At 41.5% G+C, this 25,612-nt stretch overlaps 2 protein-coding genes across 2 annotated transcripts; one reads left to right on the top strand and one right to left on the bottom strand.

Annotated features, from left to right (window-relative positions):
• Nucleotides 1-1,092: 1,092 nt before the first annotated feature.
• On the top strand, nucleotides 1,093-15,918 carry elovl5 (ELOVL fatty acid elongase 5). The gene is made up of 8 exons (XM_076285579.1): nucleotides 1,093-1,161; nucleotides 1,991-2,051; nucleotides 3,045-3,232; nucleotides 8,011-8,088; nucleotides 8,279-8,450; nucleotides 11,968-12,092; nucleotides 12,649-12,783; nucleotides 12,954-15,918. Exons 2-8 carry the CDS (start codon nucleotides 1,994-1,996, stop codon nucleotides 13,080-13,082), a joined length of 885 nt encoding a protein of 294 aa, XP_076141694.1. The 5' UTR covers nucleotides 1,093-1,161; nucleotides 1,991-1,993; the 3' UTR covers nucleotides 13,083-15,918.
• Nucleotides 15,919-16,620: 702 nt separating this feature from the next.
• Nucleotides 16,621-24,681, bottom strand: fbxo9 (F-box protein 9). The gene is made up of 14 exons (XM_076285578.1): nucleotides 24,518-24,681; nucleotides 23,688-23,762; nucleotides 22,795-22,926; nucleotides 22,527-22,584; nucleotides 22,321-22,420; nucleotides 21,938-22,068; nucleotides 20,906-21,020; nucleotides 20,414-20,532; nucleotides 20,094-20,184; nucleotides 18,261-18,356; nucleotides 17,872-17,965; nucleotides 17,628-17,764; nucleotides 17,041-17,149; nucleotides 16,621-16,886 (listed from the first exon to the last, which is right to left on the bottom strand). The coding sequence occupies exons 1-13, from the start codon at nucleotides 24,518-24,520 to the stop codon at nucleotides 17,041-17,043; spliced, it is 1,260 nt and encodes a 419-aa protein (XP_076141693.1). The 5' UTR covers nucleotides 24,521-24,681; the 3' UTR covers nucleotides 16,621-16,886.
• Between the last annotated feature and the right edge of the window lie 931 nt (nucleotides 24,682-25,612).

The raw sequence follows: 25,612 nt of genomic DNA, 5'->3' as shown, positions 1-25,612 counted from the left end.
CACTCTTATCTAAGTCCAATTTTGTGTTTCAATTACATGATTAATGACTTAAGTTTAAAATGTCTTAAGTTACAATTAATGTATTTTCTTTGCAAACGAACGAGCTGGAGTAGATTGTAGGCCTACTTCAGATTCCGATGCGGAACCATGACGCTAGAGGGCGCTAGACGTCTGTTGTAATTTAGCCTATTATGTTAAAGGTTGATAGGTGCACACTTGAGCATGAGTTTGATAAAATGTCACTAGCTACAGCAGGTTATATAGCAGTCTCCGATTATATATGTTTTTGTCAGTCGTTGTTGATAAACGTATACATATGAAAACTACTTAATACAGGGGTGGGCAAAGTTTTTAGCTCAAGGGCCACATCTCCCCCCCCCCACCCCAAACACGGGCCGCCCCGCCCAAAACACACACACACACTCAAATAAATGTTTTATAGCCTATCATTGGATGCGGGCCGCAGTTTGCCCACCCCTGCCCTAAAGGACGTAGACCTCTCCATTGCGTCATGTCAGAGCTGTTCGGCAATGTCTAGTCCTTCTCTTGGCCACAGGAGAGCGGTGTTTTGATTGGTCCATACTCACTCCAGGCGAATGGGGTGATACAAGCGGACTTGGAGTGGACAACTCAGTGGATGTCAACCATCAGCGTGCATGGCCACACACAATATTCATTTATCTGTCAAACTTGTGAAATGGAAAAGTTGGCCTAAGATCACAAACGAATGTTGTATAAATAGGCCCTTCTGTTAGTTTTATTGAATTATGTTTAAACATACTTTAAAGTGGGCATTTGTATGAGGGTGATTGCTTCACTGAGGTTGACTTTTTTCGTATTATGTTTCACTGTCCTTGCTGTGCGCGCCTGCTATGCACACAGCTGGAGCTGTAGCCTACTACTTTAATGTATCACTGATATAAATCTACAATTGAGTTTCAACGATCAGCAACCTATCACTGCCAGGGGCTGCAATAAAACCCTCAGCATCAGCTCAAGGTAGCAGCCGTCACTGGTGACGCTTAGGGCGCCGGGCCATTTCGTTCGTGTGGTCGTCCTTCCCCCTACAGCGATTGCGTTCTAACCACCGAGAGAGAGAGTCGAGTTGACAGATTTGCTCTGGGGTTGAGCATCCAAGGTTACGCATCCAAAAAGATAAAGGTATGGCGATATTTTATTAACTCCAGCGGAAACATGCTTTAGTCGAACTACTTTGTTAAATAAAAAAAATGTTGCTAAATAGGATGATATGGACTTCTAAGCCAGTTTTCTGATGCCCACTGTAAACGTCACATTAGGACGAGCTAACGTTATGCCGAAAGCTAACATTTAAGTGAGATATGACACGTGATGCTGAAAATGACCTCTGTAAAATAAATGAAGGTGAAAATAGTTTGTTTAAAGCACTTGACTATTTACTTTTCAGCTGAGGGAAATACATAACTTCAGGAGGTTTGTATGACTCCAGTATCCGCATTTAAAAGGATGGTGTGTCCCTGATTCGCCGCCAGCAGCTGCAGTATCAAATCAATGGTTATTCGTGAGCACCATATGAGCACCATTCGTACCAGTTAACATTAATTAAAACGAAAAGGCGTAATAATAAGTTGTTTTAACATATAAGCTGTTGTAGCAGGTTCACTTTAACTGGTTGTCTAATTCCCCTCGATTGCTTTGTTATGTTAGTTTGTTGGATCTGCTCAGAAGTTTGTGAGCTAATGGGCTGTCAGTCAGGCAGATGATGTCTTCAGTGTTTGTTTTAGTTTATTTAACGTTACTTCTAGTAGGCTAGTGTTTGAGAAGCGTAGACCGATGCCAGTAGCCTACATTTTTAATTGTCCTCTTCATTAACTTCACTCTTTACATTAACTTATGCATACTTGCAAATTAAATCTTTTGATGTCAACGTTATGTATTTTGAATGCACTGCAATGTTTGTGTTTGCTCACCAGTGAAAATAGGCACCTTTTTGTGTTCTTTCATTTCTTAGGGGATGGAGGCATTCAACCATAATCTCAATGCATATATTGACTCATGGATGGGTCCAAGGGGTAAGTCAGCTGTAACGGTCATCTTCTGTACAAGCTTGTTGCCAAATGTTTAGTTGTTACATTTAGTATAATCCTAATCTCAGATATTACACCTATAATGATGTATCTGGATTGCTCCCATTTATTCCTAAAGTAGCAAGAAGATGAATGGAATCCGTTTTTTGCGAGGGGGTGGGTGGATGTTTGTGTGAGGCAGTTTTCCTCTCCTCAAATCCTAGAGTAATGAAAAGTTGTGGCATTACATTTCATATGGGCTGTTTCCTATATTGATTTGTCTGTCCTGAGAAATCTGGATGTGTAAGCCAGTGTTCATGTGGTTGCCAGTGATTTAAATACCTGCCAATACTCTCATGGTCAGTGCATTTCATTACAGGAACAAACGAAGGATCTTTTTTTACATTTGTCATTTGTAGAAAATCAATCTCCATAAATGTCTACATTGATCCCAGTTCTTAATAAACACTAAACAAGACTGCTTTGGTGCAATACACAAGAGATGCCAGCTAGCTGAACTGGTCAATTTTTGAAGGCCTGAAATGATATGTGAGATGATTCGCCAACTTTGTATCATGTCAGAAAGCTTCCGTCCCACCTTCTACCATGCTGTCTGTGAGTTTTTGTTTCTCGTTCCCTCACGCTGCAGAGCCCACTGATACATTTGTCTCTGGTCTGCTGCGCTAGATAAGCAGGAGGAAATACCGTAATGGACTACTCTCCTCATTTAAAGAAGACTACAAGATGCCAAATTCAAAGGCAAAACAAAAAAAGCAATCACAGTGCAAAGACGAATTGGACGGCAGCACTTGTAAAGACTTTTCTTTTATTGTCTCCCACTGCATTGAGAACACAATACAAGATCAGCTATTCTGAGTGCTGTCCAAATGTCTTTCTTTTTTTCCCACTGCAGCAGAGTTTGCTGTATTGCAGGTATTAGCAGAGGAAAGGATGCATAGATTACAGCTTCTCCACCCCTCCCCCCTTTTTTTACCCCAGACTCCCGAGTGCGAGGATGGCTGCTGCTGGATAACTACCCACCGACTTTTGCACTGACTGTCATGTACCTCCTGATCGTGTGGATGGGGCCTAGATACATGAAGAACAGGCAGCCATTCTCCTGCAGGGGGCTGCTGGTAGTGTATAATCTAGGCCTCACTCTCCTCTCCCTGTACATGGTCTATGAGGTAAGCTTAGGACAACACTGTCCACGTGACAGAGAATGTGTTATGTCAAAAAAGTGAAATGATTATATGTAATGGAATCTGAAAAAAGCGTCACATGGGGAAATGTCACCAATGTATTATTCTCAGACTATCCTAGCAACATCCAGGATTTTGTGAGGATGGTATCCAGGATGTTTTTAGGGGATGGTATCCAGGATGTTGCTAAGATGCTATCAGAATCTTAAATTGGGTTCAACAGGGTTGAAACAGAGCAGAAATGAAGGATTTTTGATTTCACCATGTGATGGGATCCCATCACATATTCTTTCATTGCTGCGATCCAAAGTGGCTATATTGTTTATGGTTTGTGGTCCGTGGTCCGACATTTTTGTTCAAAGGGACTTACAATGACATCAATAAACATTACATTAACAGAATGATGCCAATTACTATAAACATTTACAAACCGTGACTTACCGTGACAAGATTAAGTCTTTTAGGCGCTTTTTGAAGATCCAATAACCATCACTAAAATTACAAACATTAGGTAAATCATTCCACTAACAAGAAATCACAGAAGAAAAGAGTCTTGACTGGCATTTTAGTGTGGATGGAAGGCCGACATGACAGATGCTCATCAGATGACTGCAGCGGATGAGTGGAGACCAAGGGCTGGATCGTGGAATTCATTTAGCAAGGTGCAGATTGACTAAGTTGTCCTATAGGCCAGAGTGAGGGATTTGAATTTCATTCTGGCTACTATATCTGGAAGCCAATAAAGAGTAACTTACAAAGGAGTTATGTCTGCTTTGGATGATTTAAAGACCAGAAGTGCTGCTGCATTCTGAATCCTCTGAAATGGTCTCACTACACAAGCTGGAAGGTCCGCTAATAATGCATTGCAATAGTCCAGTTTGGAAAGAACCATGGCTTGCAGAAGAAGTTGTGTGGTACATTGTGTTAGATACGGTCTGAATTTCCAAATGTTGTATAGGATAAACCGACATGGCTTTGAGACTGAGGATACATGCTTAGAGAAATGGTGACTCATCAATTGTGACACCCATGTTATGTGCCGTTTTAGCAGGGGTCAGTGAAGATGAACCAAGCTGGATGCTGATCAGTTGGGGGATATCTGTATTAGCTGGGAATAACAGAAGCTCCTTTTTGGAGGGGTTGAGCAGAAATTGTAGTCATGAGGTAGGAAAGAGTTGAGTATCATTCGCATAACAGTGATAGGCAAATCCACGGGAGCGAATGTGTAAAGGGAGAACAGAAATGGCCCGAGTACCAATCACTTAGGTACGCCTATGGTAAGGTCATGAGACTTTGATAGCTGTCCTTGCCAAGACACACTGAATGAGCATCCTTTGAGGTTGGACGCAAACCAATTAAGAGCCTTCACAGAAATTCCTAGCTCAGATAATGTAGAGAGGAGAATGTCATGGTTCTCTGTGTCAAAGGCTACAGATAAGTCAAGTAAAATGAAAACTGACAACTGAGTAAAGGCTTTAGCTACTTTCAATGCTTCAGTCACAGATAAGAGTTTAAGTAGAGTGACCGACTGCTTACTGTACATACACACCGCCACCGACTTGAGCTTCCATAGAAGCTCTGGTCGCTCTGTCAAGGACGCTTGTCAAAAAAGTACAGGGAAGCTTTGGACGCTTTGGCCGCTCTGACGTGACAGCATTTTACGTTCCATCATGTTCTATCTTAATACTTCCGTCTATTCAATTGGTTGCTGGTCGTTGGACGCTGAACCGCATCATAGCTCATTACCATAAAGTTGACTGACTTTCAACTTTCTGCTTGACGCTCAAGTCGCTCAAGACGCCCAAAACGCGACGCCGACGGATTTGACGCTTCTGGCAGCTGAGAGAAGCTGGCTTCCATTGAAAATGAATGACTTCCTGACTCTTTGGAAGCTCAAGTCGGTGGCGGTGTGTACGTACAGTTAGAGTTTAGGTTGCTCTGAGATAGGAAATCAGAAACGTGCTTGAACTCCACTTTGTCAAGAACCTTTGACAAGAAGGGAAGAGAGACAGGTCTATAGTTCTTCACATCAGCTGAGTTGAGTTTACCTTTCTTGAGCAAAGATTTATTCTTTGCTTGTTTTAAAGAAAAAGAAACTTCTCCAGAACTGAGTGATGAATAAATAACATCTGTGACTGCATGGGTAGTGGGTGTGATAGATTACAGAAGAGTGGATGGAATGAGATCCAGATGTATAAAGAAGACATAGCAGTATGCGTGGGCCCTAGGGCGTAAACCCGTGTTAGTAGCTTACACGATGAGTTGAGCAGCAGCAAACCGTTGATGATGTGATTGATGTGTTGAGCATGTGAAGGCTGTTGGTGATCTGCCCCCCCCCCCCCCCCGAAAATGCTGCTATGTATAGTTTTAATTCCTTTGATCCTGACATAGATTGAACAGAACAGCAGTTCCCTTAGGTACAGCTTAAAACAGTGAAGACAAAGCCTCGGGCTTACTATGTCTGGGTGTGTGTGCGTTGCCGGGGTGCAGTATTGTAATGATTGCAAGGATAGTATGACACAGATTATGGAACGCATTGAGCAAACAACCAGGACTGTTTGATGGGTGTGAGCTAGCTGTTGTCTATGTCCCTCATTTAAGTATTAGCTGGCCAATCCTGAGGTAGATTGATGGGATCTGTAGCTCCCAGAGGCACCCCTTAAAACAGGAGGGGCTGTTTCCTACACAGCTGGATAGTCTGATAAGCACAACACATCTGCCCTGGTTTTCACTAGCGCCTGCAATGTCCTGCATTGTTGGTCAAAACCTCTTGCAGTTTTCCTCTTGCTGTGTGCGATTTTTAAGATGGCATGAAATGTTGCCATATTGAACAGGTCATTATTAACATTAACATTAACATTGTAGTTTTTAAGTTTTTTTTTTTTGAGATAACCTCCAAATGCGTCAGCATGCATGTACAGACATGTGGACATTGGATGAAGAAACCTCCTTAAATTTTCCACAACGTTGACTTAGTGGACGTGTGTGGACATGATCGTAACTCCTTGCCAAAGGTTATAGTCTTAAAGTGTAAAGTCTCCTGTTGCGCTAATGTCCCTTGTGTCACATCTGTTCCACTGTTCCCTGTCTGGACTGCTGTGATGGCTGGCACTGATGTGGGTCACTTATTAAACTCATATCTGGGCACCGTCTCTCTCTGGCCAACTGTTGGACTTTTGGCTCGGACTAAAGGATAGCCAACATGGAAACTTACTGAAATACACAGTATTCAGTATTTTCAATATTCAATATTTTTGTTCCATCCTAAAAAGACAGGGATGTTAGTTTATTTGATTTACTGTGCGTACTACTGTATACGCACACTAAATCAAAGTCCATACTATTTTGTGGTTTTATACTGTAAAGAAGAAACTTGAAAAATTGATTGATTGCCCACACCTTTAGTTCAGTTAATATTCCATATGAGTTAACCTTTTTCTTTCATTAATTGATAACATTGATTTTTATCTTTATCTTGCTCATTTATTTATTTATTTGTTTATTTAAGTAATTTATTTGTTTACACATTTGTATTCTTTTGCAGTGAGGCTTATACAGCTGTGCTGCATACTCTACCTGGAGCAGTAGGCTATCTGAATGATGAGCTCAATATGACCTCAATTTTATGTTTTTAAAGATACTGGCATGCTGTTCCATGCCACTGTTGCAAATCTGGCATAGTCGTTGGTCCTTTTAGAGGTCACCTGTCCTAGGGAATCAGCTCAGTGCAGCTTGGTGAACCTGAGGGGGATTATTCCACACAACAGCAGGGCACATCTGCCTGTCCTCCCACCGTGTGCCTGGTCTCTCTCTCTCTCCCTCTCCCTTTGTACTCTGTGGGGGCTAGCATGGAACGCTAATCTCATACCCACTGCCATCCCCTCTCCAAAAGCCCCAGAAGTCATCGACACATTAGCGTGACTGCCACACTCTTTGTTTACACACCACCCCACCTGCCCCGCATCGACCCCAACGTTATGTCACAATTCAGAGAGTTAAAATTGGATTTGGATTTCAGGGGATTTTTTTTTTTAATCATTAGAGGATGACCTTGATGCTCTGATACAAAGCATTTTACATCCTAAAGTGGTCAAAGTGTTTAGACAAAGACACCATTTACAAGTGGCATCAGTTTTGGGAGGATGGAGAAGAGGGGGGGGGCATTGCACTATAACAATACACAAAGAGGGATCACAAGGTCAGGGGAGAAATTGGGTGGGATCTCCTATCTGGTGACAAGGGTTCTGCTCAGCGGACCACAAATAATTTTTACAAGCTCCGGTCAGACATGGGCAATAACGTGCAGCGCTGGATTAGCCTGGCATACTATCTTTCTCAATATACTAAGCTATTATATTTTAATAGGATCATTATGCATCCATGCAAGTCTATCTCACATTCCCATACCCTTTAACACAGCAAAAAAGTCACTGAGCCCAGAATATATGGGTGATTCAAATTCAGCTGTTGCCTCCACAATAACTTCAGTGCAGACTTGAGCTACAAGCTGCTCCGCTGTCAACCCTCACATGTTCATAAATATGCAGACTATTTAGTCATAGAGTCTCTACATAGAGTAATCCAAGCTCTGCTTTAGCATAAAGGTGATGGAGTCTTGCTGCAGTGTAGCGCTGTGATGTTGTCGAAAGTGAGGCCGCTGCGTCTTATTAACTCTCACAGTGACTCCACTACTGTGGAGTTTGGAGCACTTCATTATGGATCAGCTCATTATGGTAGTGCCCTAAAGATTTCTCCCTCCACAGCTTGTGACGGCAGTGTGGCAAGGAGAGTACAACTTCTTCTGTCAGGACACTCACAGCGCCAGGGAAACTGACAACAAGGTAATCATGGGACAGTTGTGAATGATTTCATATGCTAATAGCAAGCTGGATGGAGGCCTATGATTGTGATGAGGCAATTCCAGTACAAGCTGTATTTGCCGAGTTATAACTTGCAATTGTTCTTGTTGCATCCTGGTCACACTGACAACACTATGATTGCATGCTTCTGTCTCATGCTTCTGTCCGTCAGATTATCCGAGTCCTGTGGTGGTATTATTTCTCCAAGCTGATCGAGTTCATGGACACCTTTTTCTTCATCCTGCTGAAGAATAATCACCAGATCACATTCCTGCACATCTACCACCATGCCAGCATGCTCAACATCTGGTGGTTTGTCATGAACTGGGTGCCGTGTGGACACTGTAAGTGTTTTTCCTTCGACTCTGTTGCGTTAGAGCAGGAGTGGGCAAACTTTTTGGCTCAAGGACCACTTTGGGTTTTGAAAATTGCCTGGCGACACACACACACACCCACACACACACACTCACAAAAAAAGAAATTCATAGCCTATCATTTAGTATCAAAAGTAATTTTGTTCTAAAATAATAATTGCTTAAAAAAATATTGCTAATTTGATGGTGTTTAACAAATGTATAAACTGTGCACTGTCGCTTTAAGAACAATTCACGTTCAGTTCTCAATGAACTTCTGCTAGCTCTGCTCCGCTATGGCTACTGCTGTACCTATGGCTGTGCCCTCTCACAGTTTATAAATGGTCGGTAGTGGGAACTACTGTTGCCTTCATGATTTCCTTTTTTAAACGTTTCTTATAAGTAGGAGATATCAATTATCAACAATGGCAAGCCAGCTGGAACCTGCTGCTCTCTCCCTCTCGTGAGCGCTCAGACGCGTTCCCAATTAGGAGTAGCAGAACATTCAAGTTAGACCAGCTGCAAAGGAGATAACAAAGAGTATGCCTATCATCTCTATGTAACATGATGTTTTGACATTGACATTGTAAACGTTCTCTAAGAGAAGAGTGAAAAGCAGTTTGCAGTAAAGCTAACCAACGTCGTCTATCGTAGGAAAAAACATAACGAGCAGCCTGATAACCAAATTAAATGCTCGGCGGGCCGGATTAAAGAGCTTGGCGGGCCGGATCCGGTCTGCGGACCACAGTTTGCCCACCCCTGCGTTAGAGTAACACTAGTAAGTGTGTGTGAGTGTGAGTGTACCAGGTTGTGGACAAATTCATTCCTAAGAACAGCATATCAAAGATTCACATTCTTATCTCAAAACCATTCCGGGTGTAAACATTATAATAAGTTTATAATAATACGTTTATTTTATATAGCGCCTTTCTCAAACCCAAGGTCGCTTTACATAGTAGGAAGGCAGGGAAACACAATAACAAACAAACAAACAATACAACAGAGACAAGTTATCTGTAGGAACTATGTGTTGGGTGTGGAGGAGAAGTGATCATTAAACAGAAAGGTCTTGAGATGTGCTTTGAAGAAAGGAAGAGAAGGACAGGCACGAAGGGGTTGGGGGAGGGAGTTCCAGAGTTTGGGGGCCAAGGCACTGAAGGACCTGCCACCCAGGGTGGAGAGTCTGGAGCGGGGGATAGCCAAGAGGTTTTGGTCAGAGGATCTGAGTGAGCGGGAAGGAGTGTAAGGGGTCAGGAGGTCGCAGATGTAGGGGGGAGCAAGGTTGTGGAGGGCTTTGAAGGTGAGTAGTAGTACTTTGTATTTGATCCGGGACGGAACTGGCAGCCAATGGAGTTGATGGAGAATGGGGGTGATGTGTGCTGATCGTCTGGTATGGGTGAGGAGCCTAGCTGCAGAGTTTTGAATATATTGTAGTCTTTGAAGGGTTTTAGTGGGGAGACCAAGGAAAAGTGAGTTGCAGTAATCTAAACAGGACATAATGAAAGAGTGAACCAAAGTCTGTGCATCACTAGCAGAGAGGAAGGGTCGGAGGCGTGCAATGTTACGGAGGTGAAAAAAAGCAATCTTAGTGAGTGATTTCATATGAGGATCAAAGCTAAGGGTGGAGTCATGCTGAAACATTGGTTTGATGCTTGTTCTGCATGCTTTAGAAAAAAACAATATCTGGAGGGACACAACATACGATGCATCCAAATAAATTATAACTGGGTTCTGCTTATTTGCATGCTTACTTAGGGGGCAGCCCTGGCCTACAGGTTAGGGCTTCGGGCTTGTAACCGAAGGGTTGCCGATTCAATCCCCGACCCAGTAGGAAAAATGTGGGCGGGTTGAGCACTGCTCTCCCATGCCCACATCCATGGCTGAAGTGCTTGCTTGAGCAGGGCACCTAACCCCTCACTGCTCCCCGAGCACCGCTGTAGCAGGCAGCTCACTGCTCCGGGTTAGTGTGTGCTTCACCTCACTGTGTGTTCATTGTGTGCTGTGTATGTTTCACTAATTCACAGATTGGCAGAGACCAAATTTCCCTCACGGGATCAAAAGAATATTTATACTTATACTTATACTTATACTTATACTTATACTATGTATCACAGGGCAAGCGCAGGTCACACTGACATGGAAGTATATCCCGAATGATGTGGTCAGCAATGTCATAGACTGATTGCATGTGGGATTGTTTTACTGATTTATACAGAATGCCCAGTAGGAAAACCCAATCTAAGGGCGCATTTCACACTGGGTGGAAACAGATAGCATCCGAACTGCACTGAAGTTCTAACAAACTGTACCCCAGACCCCCGTTTTCTAGCGGACCCTGGTCCGCACCTGCGTTCAGTAGACTGCGTTCACATTAGCAAAAATCACCGAACCATCGGTCCAAACGAACTCGGGTCCTAGCCAAACGGCCTAATGCGCCCTAAGAAACAATTTTGTTTTTTCAGATTTCAGTATTCGATAGGCATGATTGGTATCCTGAGCACCAATGGCAAATATGACTGATTGCTTATCATTAAATTGATTGCTTATCAACATTCATATAACTCTGATCACGGTCCTGAATAAAAATAGGCTTGACTGTTGTGAAATCTGACAGCCTTGTACACATTCCAGTTCAAACACAGAAACCCAGATAGGCTAACTCAAGACTGTGGTAGTACTGGTATGCATGCCATTCCATTCCATGGACATTGAAGCACATTTTAAACAAACAAATCAACTGTGGAAAGAGGTGGAGAGACGAGTCACATGCTGAAACATACATTGGTAGCTTTTTATCAGCAGCATTAGGGTGGTGTTTGATCGAGGGAGATGAGCACTCTGAATATCTCCAGACGACCATCAATCAGTGCCATTGCTGACCTTCTAACTTAAAAATAAAATAATTAAATAAATGTAGTGAAATGTTATGAAACCATTTAAGTTGAGTACCAAAGGTATTAAAACTGCCCATAACTCAAATGTCAATTGAAGGTTGAGTGATTTATATTTGTGTATGCACATTATACAGCAACTGCAGCACAGTTTAAGCAAATGGAAATGAGAAGTCTTTTATAGGTTTTAAAAGCGTCCTGATGCTCTAGTCTCGATATTGCATCAAGGTCTCTTATCTGAATATAGAAAAAGGCTGTCAGCTCTCTCCCATTCTCAGAGGCCCCTTGGGTTATTTTTGTCCCTATTAACGTAGAGGTGCTAGGTCAGCGTCCTCTTCAAAAATATCTCACCACGATTTTTTTCCCCAAACATGTATCTTACTAAGGTCTTTATTCCAGTTTTATGTGGATCATCATGTTTTTTTTTACTGACTAACTGCTGTTCACATTTAAATGACAGAATGGTCACAGTGATCTCTCTGTTTCCCACCGCTACTGCTCATACTCTGCTTGTGAAATATCACACAAAGACTATAGTAAAGTTATGCATTTAATATCTTCTATGACCTGATTGTTGCTATTGGTTCATCGGCTGTGTTCTGCTTTGCCTCTGGCAGCGTACTTTGGGGCCACACTGAACAGTTTCATCCACGTCCTGATGTACTCCTACTACGGGCTGTCGGCCATCCCGGCCATGCGGCCCTACCTCTGGTGGAAGAAGTTCATCACCCAGGGGCAGCTGGTGAGACAGAGCCCTGTGCCCTGCACACAGACAGACTGACCGTTGCATCACCTTCCTCCCTAGGCAACTGTCTTCCAAACATGATCATTCACAAGAATTGGATTCTGTGATATTGCATGTCGTCTGCGGCCATTGCAAGCTCTGGGTTTTGAAATTGCCAAATCATTGGCAGACAGTGATGATCAGTTAAGGGCCAGTTTCTGGGGTCTGGTTTCTCAGTATAAGGACTGGATGTGACTCAACCCTAGCGTTGGAGACTAACATAGAGGCAGCTTTGTGGGTGGAATTTAGGACGACAGATCTGCCTGATAATGGGTAGGCAAATGTGTTTTTATTGCTGTGTTTGAAGCCCGGCCATTATCACCTGTAAGCTTGAACATGGCTTTGTCTTGGCCTGACTCAATAGTGGGTTTGCGGCTACAGAGAACTTCAATGAAGACCTCTACTGCAAAAGAGATGGTGGTCATAGATAAGGCTTAATCCATGTTTAACTACTAGCAAGGTATGATTTACTCATCATTGTGTTTTAAGATGTGTTTCTCATTTTTGTCTTCAGATTCAGTTTGTTATCACCATGGCCCAGACGACTTTTGCAGTGGTTTGGCCGTGTGGCTTTCCCATGGGCTGGCTTTACTTCCAGATATCCTACATGGTGACCATGATCTTCCTCTTTTCAAACTTCTACGTCAAGGTAATAAGCATAATCTAACGGGCATTCTCTTCACAATATGCTATAGTGCTAGAATGCAACACTTGTACAATCCTCAAATGTCATTAGAAGATTGGAACTGGAACTGGATTTGAATTTAAGGTATCTCTGTACTTTATATGAACTGTTATATTTTACCTTATCATTTGCAGACTTACAAGAGCCATGGCGTGTCCCTAAAGAAGGACTATCAGAACGGCTCAGCAGCGACAAAGAATGGCCACATGAATGGGGTGGGCCCCACAGACAGCAAAAACTACAGGAAACTGAGGGCTGATTGACATCTGCTCCAGGCCCATAAGCAAACCTCACTATCTTCACAGTAGTGCATATCCATACAATATTGCTAGGAAGCAGTGCGAGATTTCTTATCAGGAACCCATAGGAGATATATGCAGACTTTATCCACTGTAGAAAAAAGCCAAAGCCATTTTGATCTTTGAGACTCCTGAAGTTGCACACCATGACCTGTTATTATTCATATTGAATCAAAACACATGACCGCTGAGATTATGCAGAGTTCTAGCATGGGGAATCTTCTGATGAGGGTCAGTAGGTACATTTCCTTTGTGCAGATTAAAGATTATAATTTTTAGTTAATATATTGATGATTGTTGAATACAAGTATTAGTTTCTTAGTCTTTGTCATGTAACCAGCCACTGACATAAGGGTTCTATTTGATAAATTCAGCCTCAATATTAAACATAAAGCAAATTATCCTTATAACATAATCAACAAAATACATTATGTGAAACAAATTGATCCAAAATGGGATGTCACAACACTAGCGATTATCACAAATACATAATGGCTTCCTTAAAGCTTGCTTAAACCTTAAACAAGCAAATGCATGCGTTATCCAAATGAGTGACTAGATCAATGAGAAAAAAAAGGTAATGCAAAAATTACTTTTTATTTCACAATAGTGCTTACATAAATTAATGCCCCTCCCTCTCCAAATATGCCAACAGTAGGATGGGTAAACCGTAATACCCTGAATGAACCTGTAGTTTTCTTGATGTGGCTGCAGTCTTAAATCAACAACTGTTTACCTCTCCAGGTCTAACATGCCCTTCCTGTGCAAAATTCAGCGCAGCCAATTTATTTTATTTTCCCCCCTGAATGTTTGCCTGCTCTGAAACATTACAGATTGTGTCTTTGTCTGGAGAGACGTTTTGATGAAAGGCTTAGGTTTAGGAGACGACAGAACCAAATATTATCAGACATTATTGTTAATTTAAATAAGAGTATTTTGACATTACCCCCCCCCCCCAAAAAAAAAAAGTCTTATCAGCTTCTTTCAGCGAGTTCCACTGCACTCCTGAGGCTGAAATGAAAATTAATCTTATGCATTGATGATGACTCAGGAAAACCCAGGGTTCAAAGCCTGTAGAGATGATAGCCATTTTTAGCATCTTAGGCCGAAAAAAAAAAAGTCACATAGCAATGAACTGAACTACAAGGTCTTCACATGTGTGTGTGAACCAACCTTACGTTCAGGTTTAGCAGCAATGGCAGTTAAGATGGCTGTCACTGCTGTTACTGTACTTTTGTACTGTGTTGATGCGGTTTTGAAGTACCAATGTTTCTGTAATATCTCACCATGTCCAGACCTAGCATTGTGAATGTTGACAGTATTACTCCGCTTGTCCGTTTCAATGTGAATGTACACTACTTCACCCTCTTGACTGCAATTAAACGGCAAGCCTCCCAAACTAAACAGAGTTTGGATGGGGTTGTGTATGTAAATGAGGGACACAGACACAACAAGATTCACGCTTACAGTATCCAGTCTGCAGCGTACTGAAACTTTGTGCTCTGTCCATATTTGACTTCTGTCTCTGTTGTCCAGATGGCCAACCACAAAGTAAACTTGCACTTGAGTGTATGTGTGTCAGTGTGTATGCCCTAAATTCACGCAGTGACTAGTCTTAAGAAGGCAAACCATTGCAGGGCAAAGATCTCTGTAGCTGCAGCAGTACATCTGATTATTAAAATCAACTGGTTGTACAAAGTACCCCAAACGCACATAATGTAGTAGAACCACAGTGTGAATATTTACGATACTTTTATACTCTATTAATCCAATGGATGGGATTGGAAGAGATAGATTTAGATTTGGTCACATCTGATTTGGTAGAAATATGGTCCAATATCTCAGAGGTAAGTTCAAATTCATGGGCACAGTTCAAATCCATGGCAACTGTAATATGATTTATGCACCAGCTATTCTAACCTGCCCATAGCCTTGCCATTACCCCTTGTTTGTTACAAAATTACATGTTTTACAATGGCTTTTCTGTCATTGATGAATTCCATTCCATTCCTCTCTCACTGGAATAACTGGTTCCCATTCCTTTATTTATTTAGTTGACATTTTCTGCCCTATAGTTTGACCTAAATTTCCCCTGGGCAAACCAGCCCAATAATGTTATTCGCAGTTGTGTCACTTTCCATTTCCCTGTGAATATTGCCTTAATAAATGTGTTCAGTGCTGTTTGACTTAAAATCAGTCATTGCACACTGTATTAAAAATGTGAATATGCTGTGCTGTCCATATGCCTTACTACACCATTGATAATTTGGCAGCTAATGAGCATTTGAGTTGTCTGATTGAATTTTCCAAGGTATTTGTGCCAGCTAATCCAATCACTGAACACAAGAACACCAAGAGCAATAAGTAATGTTATTGCTGTCCATTTGGACACTTTTTTTTCCAAACTGTAACACCCAAATGTATTTGAATTGTATTTGAAAAGTGCCACTTTTTTAAATTGTTTAGACTGTTCTCTGTCCACACCACTCACAGTAATCCATGCTTTGCCACTCGGATGTAATTACATAACACAACAAATTATATTCTAAATTATTTTCCTTTAGTTTTTACATGTGTTTGTCTTTTATTTATTTACCTTTGAATGAAGACTAATTTATGCTCAATGGGCTTCAGGTATTAGTTGGGCAACTAGTCCCCGCATCACACCAGCTTCTTGTCTGTTAGCTCACCACATATGGACCGTACTCAGCTTTCTACAAGTACTGTTAAAAGTTAAAGTTAGACACCTCATTGTTGGACTGTTCTGTCTGTGAAGTTTAAATAAAGGTGTGAGTATGTATGGCTGGTGTTGTTTCATGTTGATAAGGTGTTGATGCTGGGAGAACACACTTCAGTGGTCACCTTTCAATGTGTGCAGAAGCCTAGAAGATTAACTGCACCAAGCAAACTATTCTGTTTTCTAGACCACAGACATTTTCATTTCAATGCTACAGAATTTTTTTGGAAATGAGAGAACCCAGGGAGGGCACTGGCTTTAAGCTGCACTCTCCTGCAGGATCAGTAGGTTTAAGAGGAGGCAACCTCATTACAGTACATGGAATACTAGTTGCAGCGATTGATAAGCTTTACTAGGAACAAGCGTGCAAATCATGTAAGAGTTCGGAAAGGCCTACATAGTGAAATACAGTCATCATATTAACAATACACTGAAAGCAGCAATAGTGGCAAACATCAATAAATGCTTCATCCATCAATGTTCCAAGATAACATTTTCCCTAATCTAAATCTCTCAAAAGTCTACAGACATAATAGAGCATGTAATACCTGGATTATACGTGTCCTTATTGTAAGGGGGAAAAACTAAGCGTTAAATAATGGAGTAAGCAGCAAATGAGAACAGAGCAACTAGGTTCAAAACCTTATATACATTACACAAATTAACAAAATGACCCCAACATTTTTAATATAGATATAGCCGTCACTGCGGGCAACACCTGTTACTGTACTATTATCCTACAGAACACCAGAAAGAAGAGATGTATTAATTGTATTGGTCTTTGATGATCTCTTTATTCGTGTGATGTACAGAAAGTAGAAGAATTCACAGAACATTGTGAGAGCATTCAATATCAAACCAAGTGAACACACACAGATGCAAGCATGACATGATGAGCATGATGGTTCTTTACTATAGCGTTCTGTTGTGTGGGAGGTTTGCATGTCGATCAGTAGCAGTTACATCTCAGTTCAGCATTATTGATTCGAGTACATGGGCTTGCCAGGAACCAGTCCTACAGGTACAGCAAGCTAAATATATTCACAAATACACAGGAGTACATTCATCAATATTGTTACTTAGCTGGGAAGCAAGGACAGGTAAATGAATTTGTGTTGGGGGGGGGGGGGGCTGCATGAATACCTGTGGGTATTTTTAAGTCAAACGTGCATCCCTTTCACTAACCTACAGGGGGCGCTCAGAAAACGCAGTATAGCTCTTCACACGAGCAAAGAACAGGGGCGTGTACATTTTATCCATGTCGAAAGCTGTGACAACTGTCTCTCCAGTCGATCTAGAAGAGGTGAAAAAATTCAAAGAATAAAAGAGTATTACTTGTGGGTAGTCTCACAATTAGGTTATACAGTTTGTTTCAATTATTTATTTGTGTTTTTCTCCATTAAAAACTTGGTTCATGGCAATTGGTCAAGGACATCGCTGTAGATATTTGAAATACTATTTCAGTAAAGATTATGCAAATTCTGCACTTTTTTCCAGCATCACATTTGTAAGTCATTAAATATCAAAAGACTTTGCTAGGTGAACAATCCGCTTATTATAAGTTTGTTTACTATCAAAAAAGGTGAAAATGTTGCACAGTGTACCTTTAACTTAACAAATCCATTACATAAAGATCACACATAGTCTGGGTTATGCTTAACTTGTAAAAGCATACAAAGTTTCGCATGTGAAACAGTTTGTTTCCCTGACCATGTGTGCATGCGGTATCAAGGGCTGAGCAGAGAGATTTGCAGAGCAAGCGCCTGCTGTACCTGTAGACGATGTGGCAGGAGTGGTGGAGCCACACAAGCTTGTTGAAGCGCTGGCGCCCCCCAGAGGACAGCTGCAGCCCCACGTGGAAGCTATGGTCCGCATCTGTCGCAGCGTTCCGCCTGCATAAACGGTTCTTCTGTCATGTGAAAACACACGGGCAGATTTGAGATGGTCAGAGGGTGTGCCACTACAAAGTACCTCTGAATAAACAAACATCTGGATCTCCCGTCTGCCTCCACTTACCTCCTCCTTTCTCTTGGTGACAACAACAAAAACTTTGGTTTGATTGTCTGTGTCTTGAGATAGACGGTAATGACCAGAAAGAACAGAGTCCGCCCTAAACAGACCAGTGAGATACAACTTAGCAACAACATACCACTGATTTAGAGGCAGCTTACAAATAGGATACATGTTAATAATGACACAGAGTCCACTGAGTCCTAGGGCCCCTAATTTGAATGATGGGCAAAGTCTAACTAAAGCTAAAGTAAGCAAAATGAATTAGCTGATTTAACACCATGGGCATTAAGCACCAACATTGATGAGCCAGTTCAACACTCATGCCATGGAGTAGCTATATTTAATGCTTAATGCTTGTTGCAAATAAAGTTCAAAGTAAATTCAACCCAAACCTTGTGTTGCTGCTTCGCAAACGAGGAACAATGACCAGTGGGTCATCTGGAGTGGTGAGCATCGTCACCTGACCATCTGGAAAAAAGCGCAGGTACCTACAAAAACAAACAGGTAAGAGATCAAGCCAAGCATTTCACAAAACCTAGATAAGGGATTAAGCTGGAATTTTTTGGTTATCCTGGATGAATTTAGCCTCGGTTTCACAAAAGAGATGGCACATAAGTTACCATGGGGATTTATTCTCTGCACCTAGCCTGGTCCCGTCCAGGCTAACAGCCAAGCTAAGTTAATTCTAAAGGTAATTATGTTGTGTTATTGGTTCAGCTAGCTGTCATTCAAATCAGACCTCCGTGTGAATTGTTAAGGAGCTTTATTCCATTTATTTACTATTTGCTAAATGTATTTGCTCACAAATCAAAACAGATTGTCTGCCTACCATATGGTTATTACTTTAATGGTGATAGCCTTATAATTATTAACATACTCGTTTGCTTCTTTTGTTGATAGACGTTTGATTAATAGTCTAGGCCTACTAGTCGATTGGAAATAGAAGGGCAATTTTTCGAAGGTGTTTCCAGAATTCGGTTATAAAGCCAATATAAAGGTATACAGAGTCGTACTATGTGCATCTTTGCAGTGGCAAGCGCTTTCTTAATGATGTCGCGTGCCGAGATAAGGAAGCATTCACACGTGAGTGCATACGTAGATTTGCATTCAGTTGGTCCACCACGCCTACTCTCGCTGTTTTACAGAAATAGCCGTGTTTCCCTAGCCTAGAAATCTAGACGCACCCTAGCGGCGGCAAATTAATTTGCTCAGCCTGTACGTCTAGTATCAAACCATAGGGATTTCTATTGGCTGACTCCGTGGACGTCATCCAATCACAGCGCTCTATTTTGTTAGAGAGTCTTAAGGCGGGCTTAACAGGATGGCGACAGTCCTGCGACGGTGAACAACAAGGAAGGTGGCTATGGCGAACGAAGAGCGGTTGTTTGAATCGGCGTTGGCGTCAACTTTGGAGGAGTTGGACTTGTGCTTTTCTTTGAAAGTTGAGCAACACAATGCACTTAAGTCATTCCTTTCGAAGAAGGATGTATTTGCCGTTTTGCCGACTGGATACGGATATAGACAATTTCAAACTGTCTAGGCATGCAATAGCCCGCCCCTTGGATTAAGCGAGGTGAATGGCTCGATTCCAGACTATACATTTCAATGATATAGGATGGCCCGCCAGGCTAGTGTTTCCCCTTTCAAAAAAGGAAAACTTTATTTCATTGCTAGTCTATCAAAAGCGGTTGTTCACTTTGTGTGAATGACGCTATTTTCTTTTAACTGTGGGCACTTTGGAACAGAAACGAAAACGCGCACACATCCTGAATTACTTACACCTGGCTTGACATAGTTGCTCCTACTCATCCTGGATTGGCGTTAGTGAAACGAGTTGAGCTAGGTTGACCAGACAAACCTCGCTTTACCACTAATCTTGGATGTCTTAATTCTGCCTTTGTGAAATACCCCTCAGGTATACCAAAGACGATCCAAGTTAGGTTCACATTACCAGGCTGATGTGACTTGAATCTAATTTGAGTAACTTGTGAACGTACATCGAATATATTTACATTTACATTACATATATTCATTTAGCAGACGCTTTTATCCAAAGCGACTTACATTTGTCAATTATATTACAAGGGCCAATTTCCCCAGAGCAACTCAGGGTTAAGTACCTTGCTCAAGGGCACAACGGTGGAAGCCGGTAATTTTAGATGTGAACCATCAAGAAAGGTAAAAATCGAAGAATGAGGTCTGTAATGCGGTGCAAGTCAACCTACCGGTAGTACTCCACTTGATGCCAGGCCCTGTAGAAGCCATCCAGAGATTCCTCTCCTTGTCGGATGTACGAGGTTTTGCTGATGTACAACCCTACAGGATTAAAAGGAAAAATAAAAAATCAAGAAAGTTAATCTTTGTTCAGATTTTTTTTTTAAATGCTATTTTTTGATGTTTGCTTTGTCTCTCTTTACACATGCTTATTGAGCAGCAACACACTCATTTTGTAGTTGACTTTGTTTTCTCTGGCCTTCTGATTACACAACTCGCACGAACAAACAAACCAAAATCAACAGTCATCTTCTCCATGCTGATTTTTTACCATCGAAGCGCACGCGGGGCTTCTCTAAGAACATCTCCCTCCAGGAGGAGAATGGCAGCATCTTGGTACAGCTGCGGCCCCAGACGCGCAGGCAGGCCGAGCGCCAGATCTCTGGGTCCCTAGAGAGCATCGAGAACCACACTCTACACTTTACACGCACTTCAGACATCACTCACTTAGCATTACACACACACTCCTGACATCACACACTCAACACTTTACACACACTCCAGACATCACTCACTTAGCATCACACACACACTACAAACATCACTCACTTTGCATTACACACTATTTCTGGTAGCCACAGAGGAGAAAGAGGGGTCATCATTGGATATATTAAAATAACAGGATTAAATCTCCATTTGCATTTTGATGCAACTTTGTATTCCTAACTCTGCACTTGGGTTTACTTTGTCACTGTGTTGCACCTGGTGAAAACTGGGACAGGGCAGAGGACACCTGCCTGCCTAGCTGCCTGACTCAACCCACCTGGCACAGAGGTAGAAGCCTCGGCAGACCAGAGAGAGCTGTTCAAGTGCCCTCATGTCCAGATCACTGGACACCACCCAGCGGAAGATATACATCAGCACCTCTCGGGGCAACACTGTTAAGACAAAAGGCAAGGTAGTTTAACTTGTATAGCGCATTTCAATCTTTCTTTCTTTATCCTTATAATTAGACACCTATGCACAGGAAAGTTGGGCAGCTAAATGCATTTTCACTTACTTTTTTACAACAGTAACTCTTATGTATGTGACAAATAAAAATGCTTGAATCTTTGAATCATACATAAGGTAACTCAATGTGCTTTACATTATCCAAAAGCAAAACACAGGAGGAATATATCATAATATAACACACAAACACATATATAACACAAAATGCCACTGAATAACACAGGAGGAATATAACACAACCCTTTTGACAGGGCAGGACAGAGATTAGCTTTGCTAAAAGAGATTTTAAGAGGGGGCTCCAGACATACTTTAACATGTTGTGGCATGTAGGACCTCCTAGGATAAGGAACCTTTATGAAGGGACATGGATAGTGTTTCGTACTAAACCTAGTGGGCTATGTTTAAGTCATAGTATTTAAAAATAATTTGTAAATGAATAGGAAATAAAAATGATGCAATGATTTCCTTCATCAATAAAGTATGTGTCTGTTTGATCAATCTTACAATCTCTACAACAGGACTGACAAAATCGCCCAGCAAACTCACATTCCTTTTTTACTTGCATTCATGTGAATATGACAACACCAATAACAACACATAGTTCCACATTTAAATGTTGTCTTTTAGGTGAAGGTGAACATCTTGCATAGTGTACTTTTAATGTTTAGAACATCTATCACAAGACAGAGAGGAGTTAAGAGACCATAACAAGAGGCAGATGAGGAGATGGAAGAACATGAGATAATGACATTATCCCCAATCCCATGTTGATGTTCATACAACATATCTTTCCCAGTACACCCCTGAACATGGGAAGAGAGGGACTAAAGCATATTGGCTTTACCTGAGATGTGCACCTGAGACAGCTCCATCTCTGGCTCACATATTCTCTGGGAAGAGCCAGGCAGAGAAAGCTTCTGCTGGAAGTAGGCGAGGAGGTCGTCTATCTCACAGTCGCTCTCACTCTCCTCTAGGCTACAGAGAAACAAACAGGGATTTTCAGCATTTTATAACTGTGGCTTGACTTGTCAAACTGCTGCATACCACCAGTGTTTACGCCTACTTCTCATTCATTTGCTGCGCAAATCAACACAGTTCCCTTGAGATTACCAATTCTGGTAAGGGTATGCATGTCTTTGCAGCTACATTTATAAACACACTATCATATTTAAATATCAAATGTAATACAAGTAAATTTACTAATTTACTAATTACTAATTCACTTACTAAGATCCTACACCTTCATCTGGATCAGGTGAGTGGGTGTAACTGATCTTATACTCGATGTCTGGTACCAGCTGCATGGCCCGACGATAGTACTTGATGGCTACAGATGACCATAACAATCGGTTAGCATTTTGAACACATGGGAAAGGTGGCCTTTATTATTGTTGGAAAATCTGACTTATGAAGGCATAGGAGGTATAGAATACCTTCATAAACCGATCCATTCTGCTCTTCCTCAACTGCTCTTAAAAACAGTTCTCTGGCCTTCAGGAGAAGAAGGGAGTCAAAAAACAGCAACATATTGAATATCTGATTCATGTACTTGATGCAGTAGTTTAGTGCATTCGCTTTGAAGTTAAAGTTTCTGAAGTTTGCGTCACTGGTAATTCATAGTAAGATGCAAGCATTCAAATCAAACACCACTATTGTAAGACAGATTGCATGTAACTAAAGGTGTGCTGGCAGGCAGTCTACCTTTTGCTCCCTGATCAGTTCCTGTCTTCTACGTAGGTCAGCTGCTCGAGACAGGTCTCTCTTCAGCCCCCTGGAGTCCATGTTGGGCAGAAGTTCAGACATCCACTGTGCTCGAAAAGCACTAAGCTCCAACTACAAGATGGAAAAAGGGATGTTTCAACTCAGACATTTCAAATAGGTGTTTTTCAACTCAGACATTTCAAATATGTTAGTGTGACATCTGGCTGAGCAAATGCAGTCAGGCCAGTGTTTCCTCTAGGATTTTTTTAAGCAATGGGCCCCCCCCCACCGTCCCCCCGTCCCACGGAACTGACAACTGACACTTCGCTGCATCACAAACAATTATATGTATTCACCTCTATTCACACACAATGAGGCATTATTTTCAGTTGTGATTGAGCTGTATATTTGGAGAATCTACAACAGGTCTGCACAATGAATTTTAAAAGGCAACTGCGACTATTGTACGTCTGCCCCATTTCTGATACGTGGAGGAAGAAAATTAAACCGTGGGGGGCCGCCACTACCAAATCAACATAGAGGAAACACTGCAGGCCCCTACAAATACTGGGCCTCGCCCGGGTCTTGCAATGTCAAAGAAATGTACAAAAAAAATCAAATAAATAATATTTAAAAAAAGGTCCAGATTACAAAAGTTGGAGGACCGTGATAGTGTGAGCCCTCTTCCATATATGAACATGTTAATTAAATCAGACCAGTAGTTCAGGTATGTGAGTGGACACATAAACACACGCCCACACAGATGGACAGGCTCGATTACAGTGCCTTTGATACCCTATGGAAATCTGGAGTAATAAAAATGTTTTTTGGCTTAGAAGACAAAGGAAAGCGTTTCAAGTTTTTCCCAATTTCAGGCTCTATAGCCTACTCACTTCAAGATGAGGGTCATCGGTGTTCTCATCCTCCCCCTCTTCGGTGCCACCTTCAGAATTCTTATTGAATTCAGCCTGTTTTAAAATTAAATAACCATTTAGTCCCACATCAATTTTACACCATAGCTATGAAATGCTGCACGAGCTTAAGAGAACAGGTAAATATGATTCAAGTGATTTAACATCAATATATGCCATTCCCTTTCCTTATGACAGGCCAATACTACAATGTTAACTAGGCTATTATTGGTTATTTCGTTATCACGCTGATATGTCAAAGCAAGGTGTAAGTAACTTATATACCTATGTTTTGTTTATACATGTTTTCAGAACTGTACCAAGTAAGTATGCGAGACGCAGAACATGCCAAAACATTCGTTGACGAGTTTATTGTGTTATAGTTGCAGGCATTTATTCCGTTAGCTTTAGTTTACTACTGCCAAGTGTAGCCTACATTTGCACACTGAGTAAGATGACTTGTTTGTGTAATGTTATAGCCCTCAGTGATGTCAAACTCATGCCAGTTTATAGCATATCTTTTGCTAATTTTTCACACTTTCAATGACCACCTATGAACATCAGTCATCATCTAGAGCATCATATATTAGACAATACATATGTGCTAATCAGGCAAGCACTTTAAAGCGTGTTTACCAAAGTTAAAAGTGACCTGATGATCGGTCTTAGCATTAGCTGCCCTAGCTAGCTAATGTCAGACACGTCATGCTAAGCAGTAGGTGTGAGCCTGCAAAGGCATTAGCAGCTAGCTTGCTAATCGATACTGGCTAACTTTGGTAACTAACATAATAGATAAAAATGCAATGTACAACCATAGCTGTTTATCCGTCAGATCTTGTTCTAAGGTGTGCGAAGTGTCCCTTCAGTTAAGTGTTTACAGTTCACGGTCAGAGAAGCGGACGATACTACGAGGGAATTTACGGGCTCGCCAAACAGCAGCCATTTCGTAGGGTGAAATCGAAGAACAGTAGCTAGGCTAGAGTTCTAAGCTAGGATTCAGACTTATTTGGTGTTGTTTGTTCACGTGGTGTGGTCAAAGATTACGACAGCAAGGGAGGCGGAGAGTCCACCGTTTGATTCACCCTTTCCTTTACCACCTTGTAGGAAAAGTACTCGTACTAGGCTACTGTACTTGCAGGTAATTCGCTTTGGAGAAATTCCTAAAATATTTGTCTCAAGGGCTCTAAAATGTGTAATTTTACAAGATGTTTTAGGCCTGTGCATAGACTATGGGCCTGTGGTTTTTAACTGGTGGGTCGGGACCTGTCGGGACCTGAAAAAATAACCAAAGCTGCCATCGTTGCCATGTAAGGAGATCCGGGTGTATAATTATAAGTATATATACTCTTTTGATCCCGTGAGGGAAATTTGGTCTCTGCATTTATCCCAATCCGTGAATTAGTGAAACACACTCATGCAGCACACAGCAGACATCCCAACCTGCAAAAAGTCATTTTAGGGAGCTATCACGATTTTAATTAGCACAATTATTCAGCCAGATAAATTAGCCAATTAGTGAACCTGATCGTGTATAGTCATACCATGGATCTTGTGTTATTTTTAGGTCTGTCAAAATTAAGCCGTTAATAGCCACGATTAATTTTGAAATAGGCCTATAACGTGTTAAAAATATTAACGCATTTTGTTTACTTACTTCTGTTGTGGGGGGCTGGGCTGGGCTGGGCTGAGGCAGGCAGATCGGTTTAACCGTTAAAAGGTGTCGTCGACATGAGTGCAACACTTTTTGTCACTTGCCCACACACAGTCAGATATAATAAGAAGATATAGAAAAGTTGAGAAGAAAATGAAACATGTATTACATCCACCTCATCATGCTTAGAATGTTGGCCTAGTCAACTGTGCTGCCAAAATATTTCTAACCAATTGATTTGGGAGTAGACTAGGTC

Source organism: Alosa pseudoharengus, unplaced genomic scaffold (genome assembly GCF_046254945.1).
Source record: "Alosa pseudoharengus isolate Yale_2024_CS ecotype anadromous, Long Island Sound unplaced genomic scaffold, YU_APseudo_1.1 YU_APseudo_1.1_scf_15, whole genome shotgun sequence".
Taxonomy (NCBI): domain Eukaryota; kingdom Metazoa; phylum Chordata; class Actinopteri; order Clupeiformes; family Clupeidae; genus Alosa; species Alosa pseudoharengus.
Note: the sequence above shows the minus strand (reverse complement) of the source record. Positions and strands in the feature narration are given on the sequence as shown.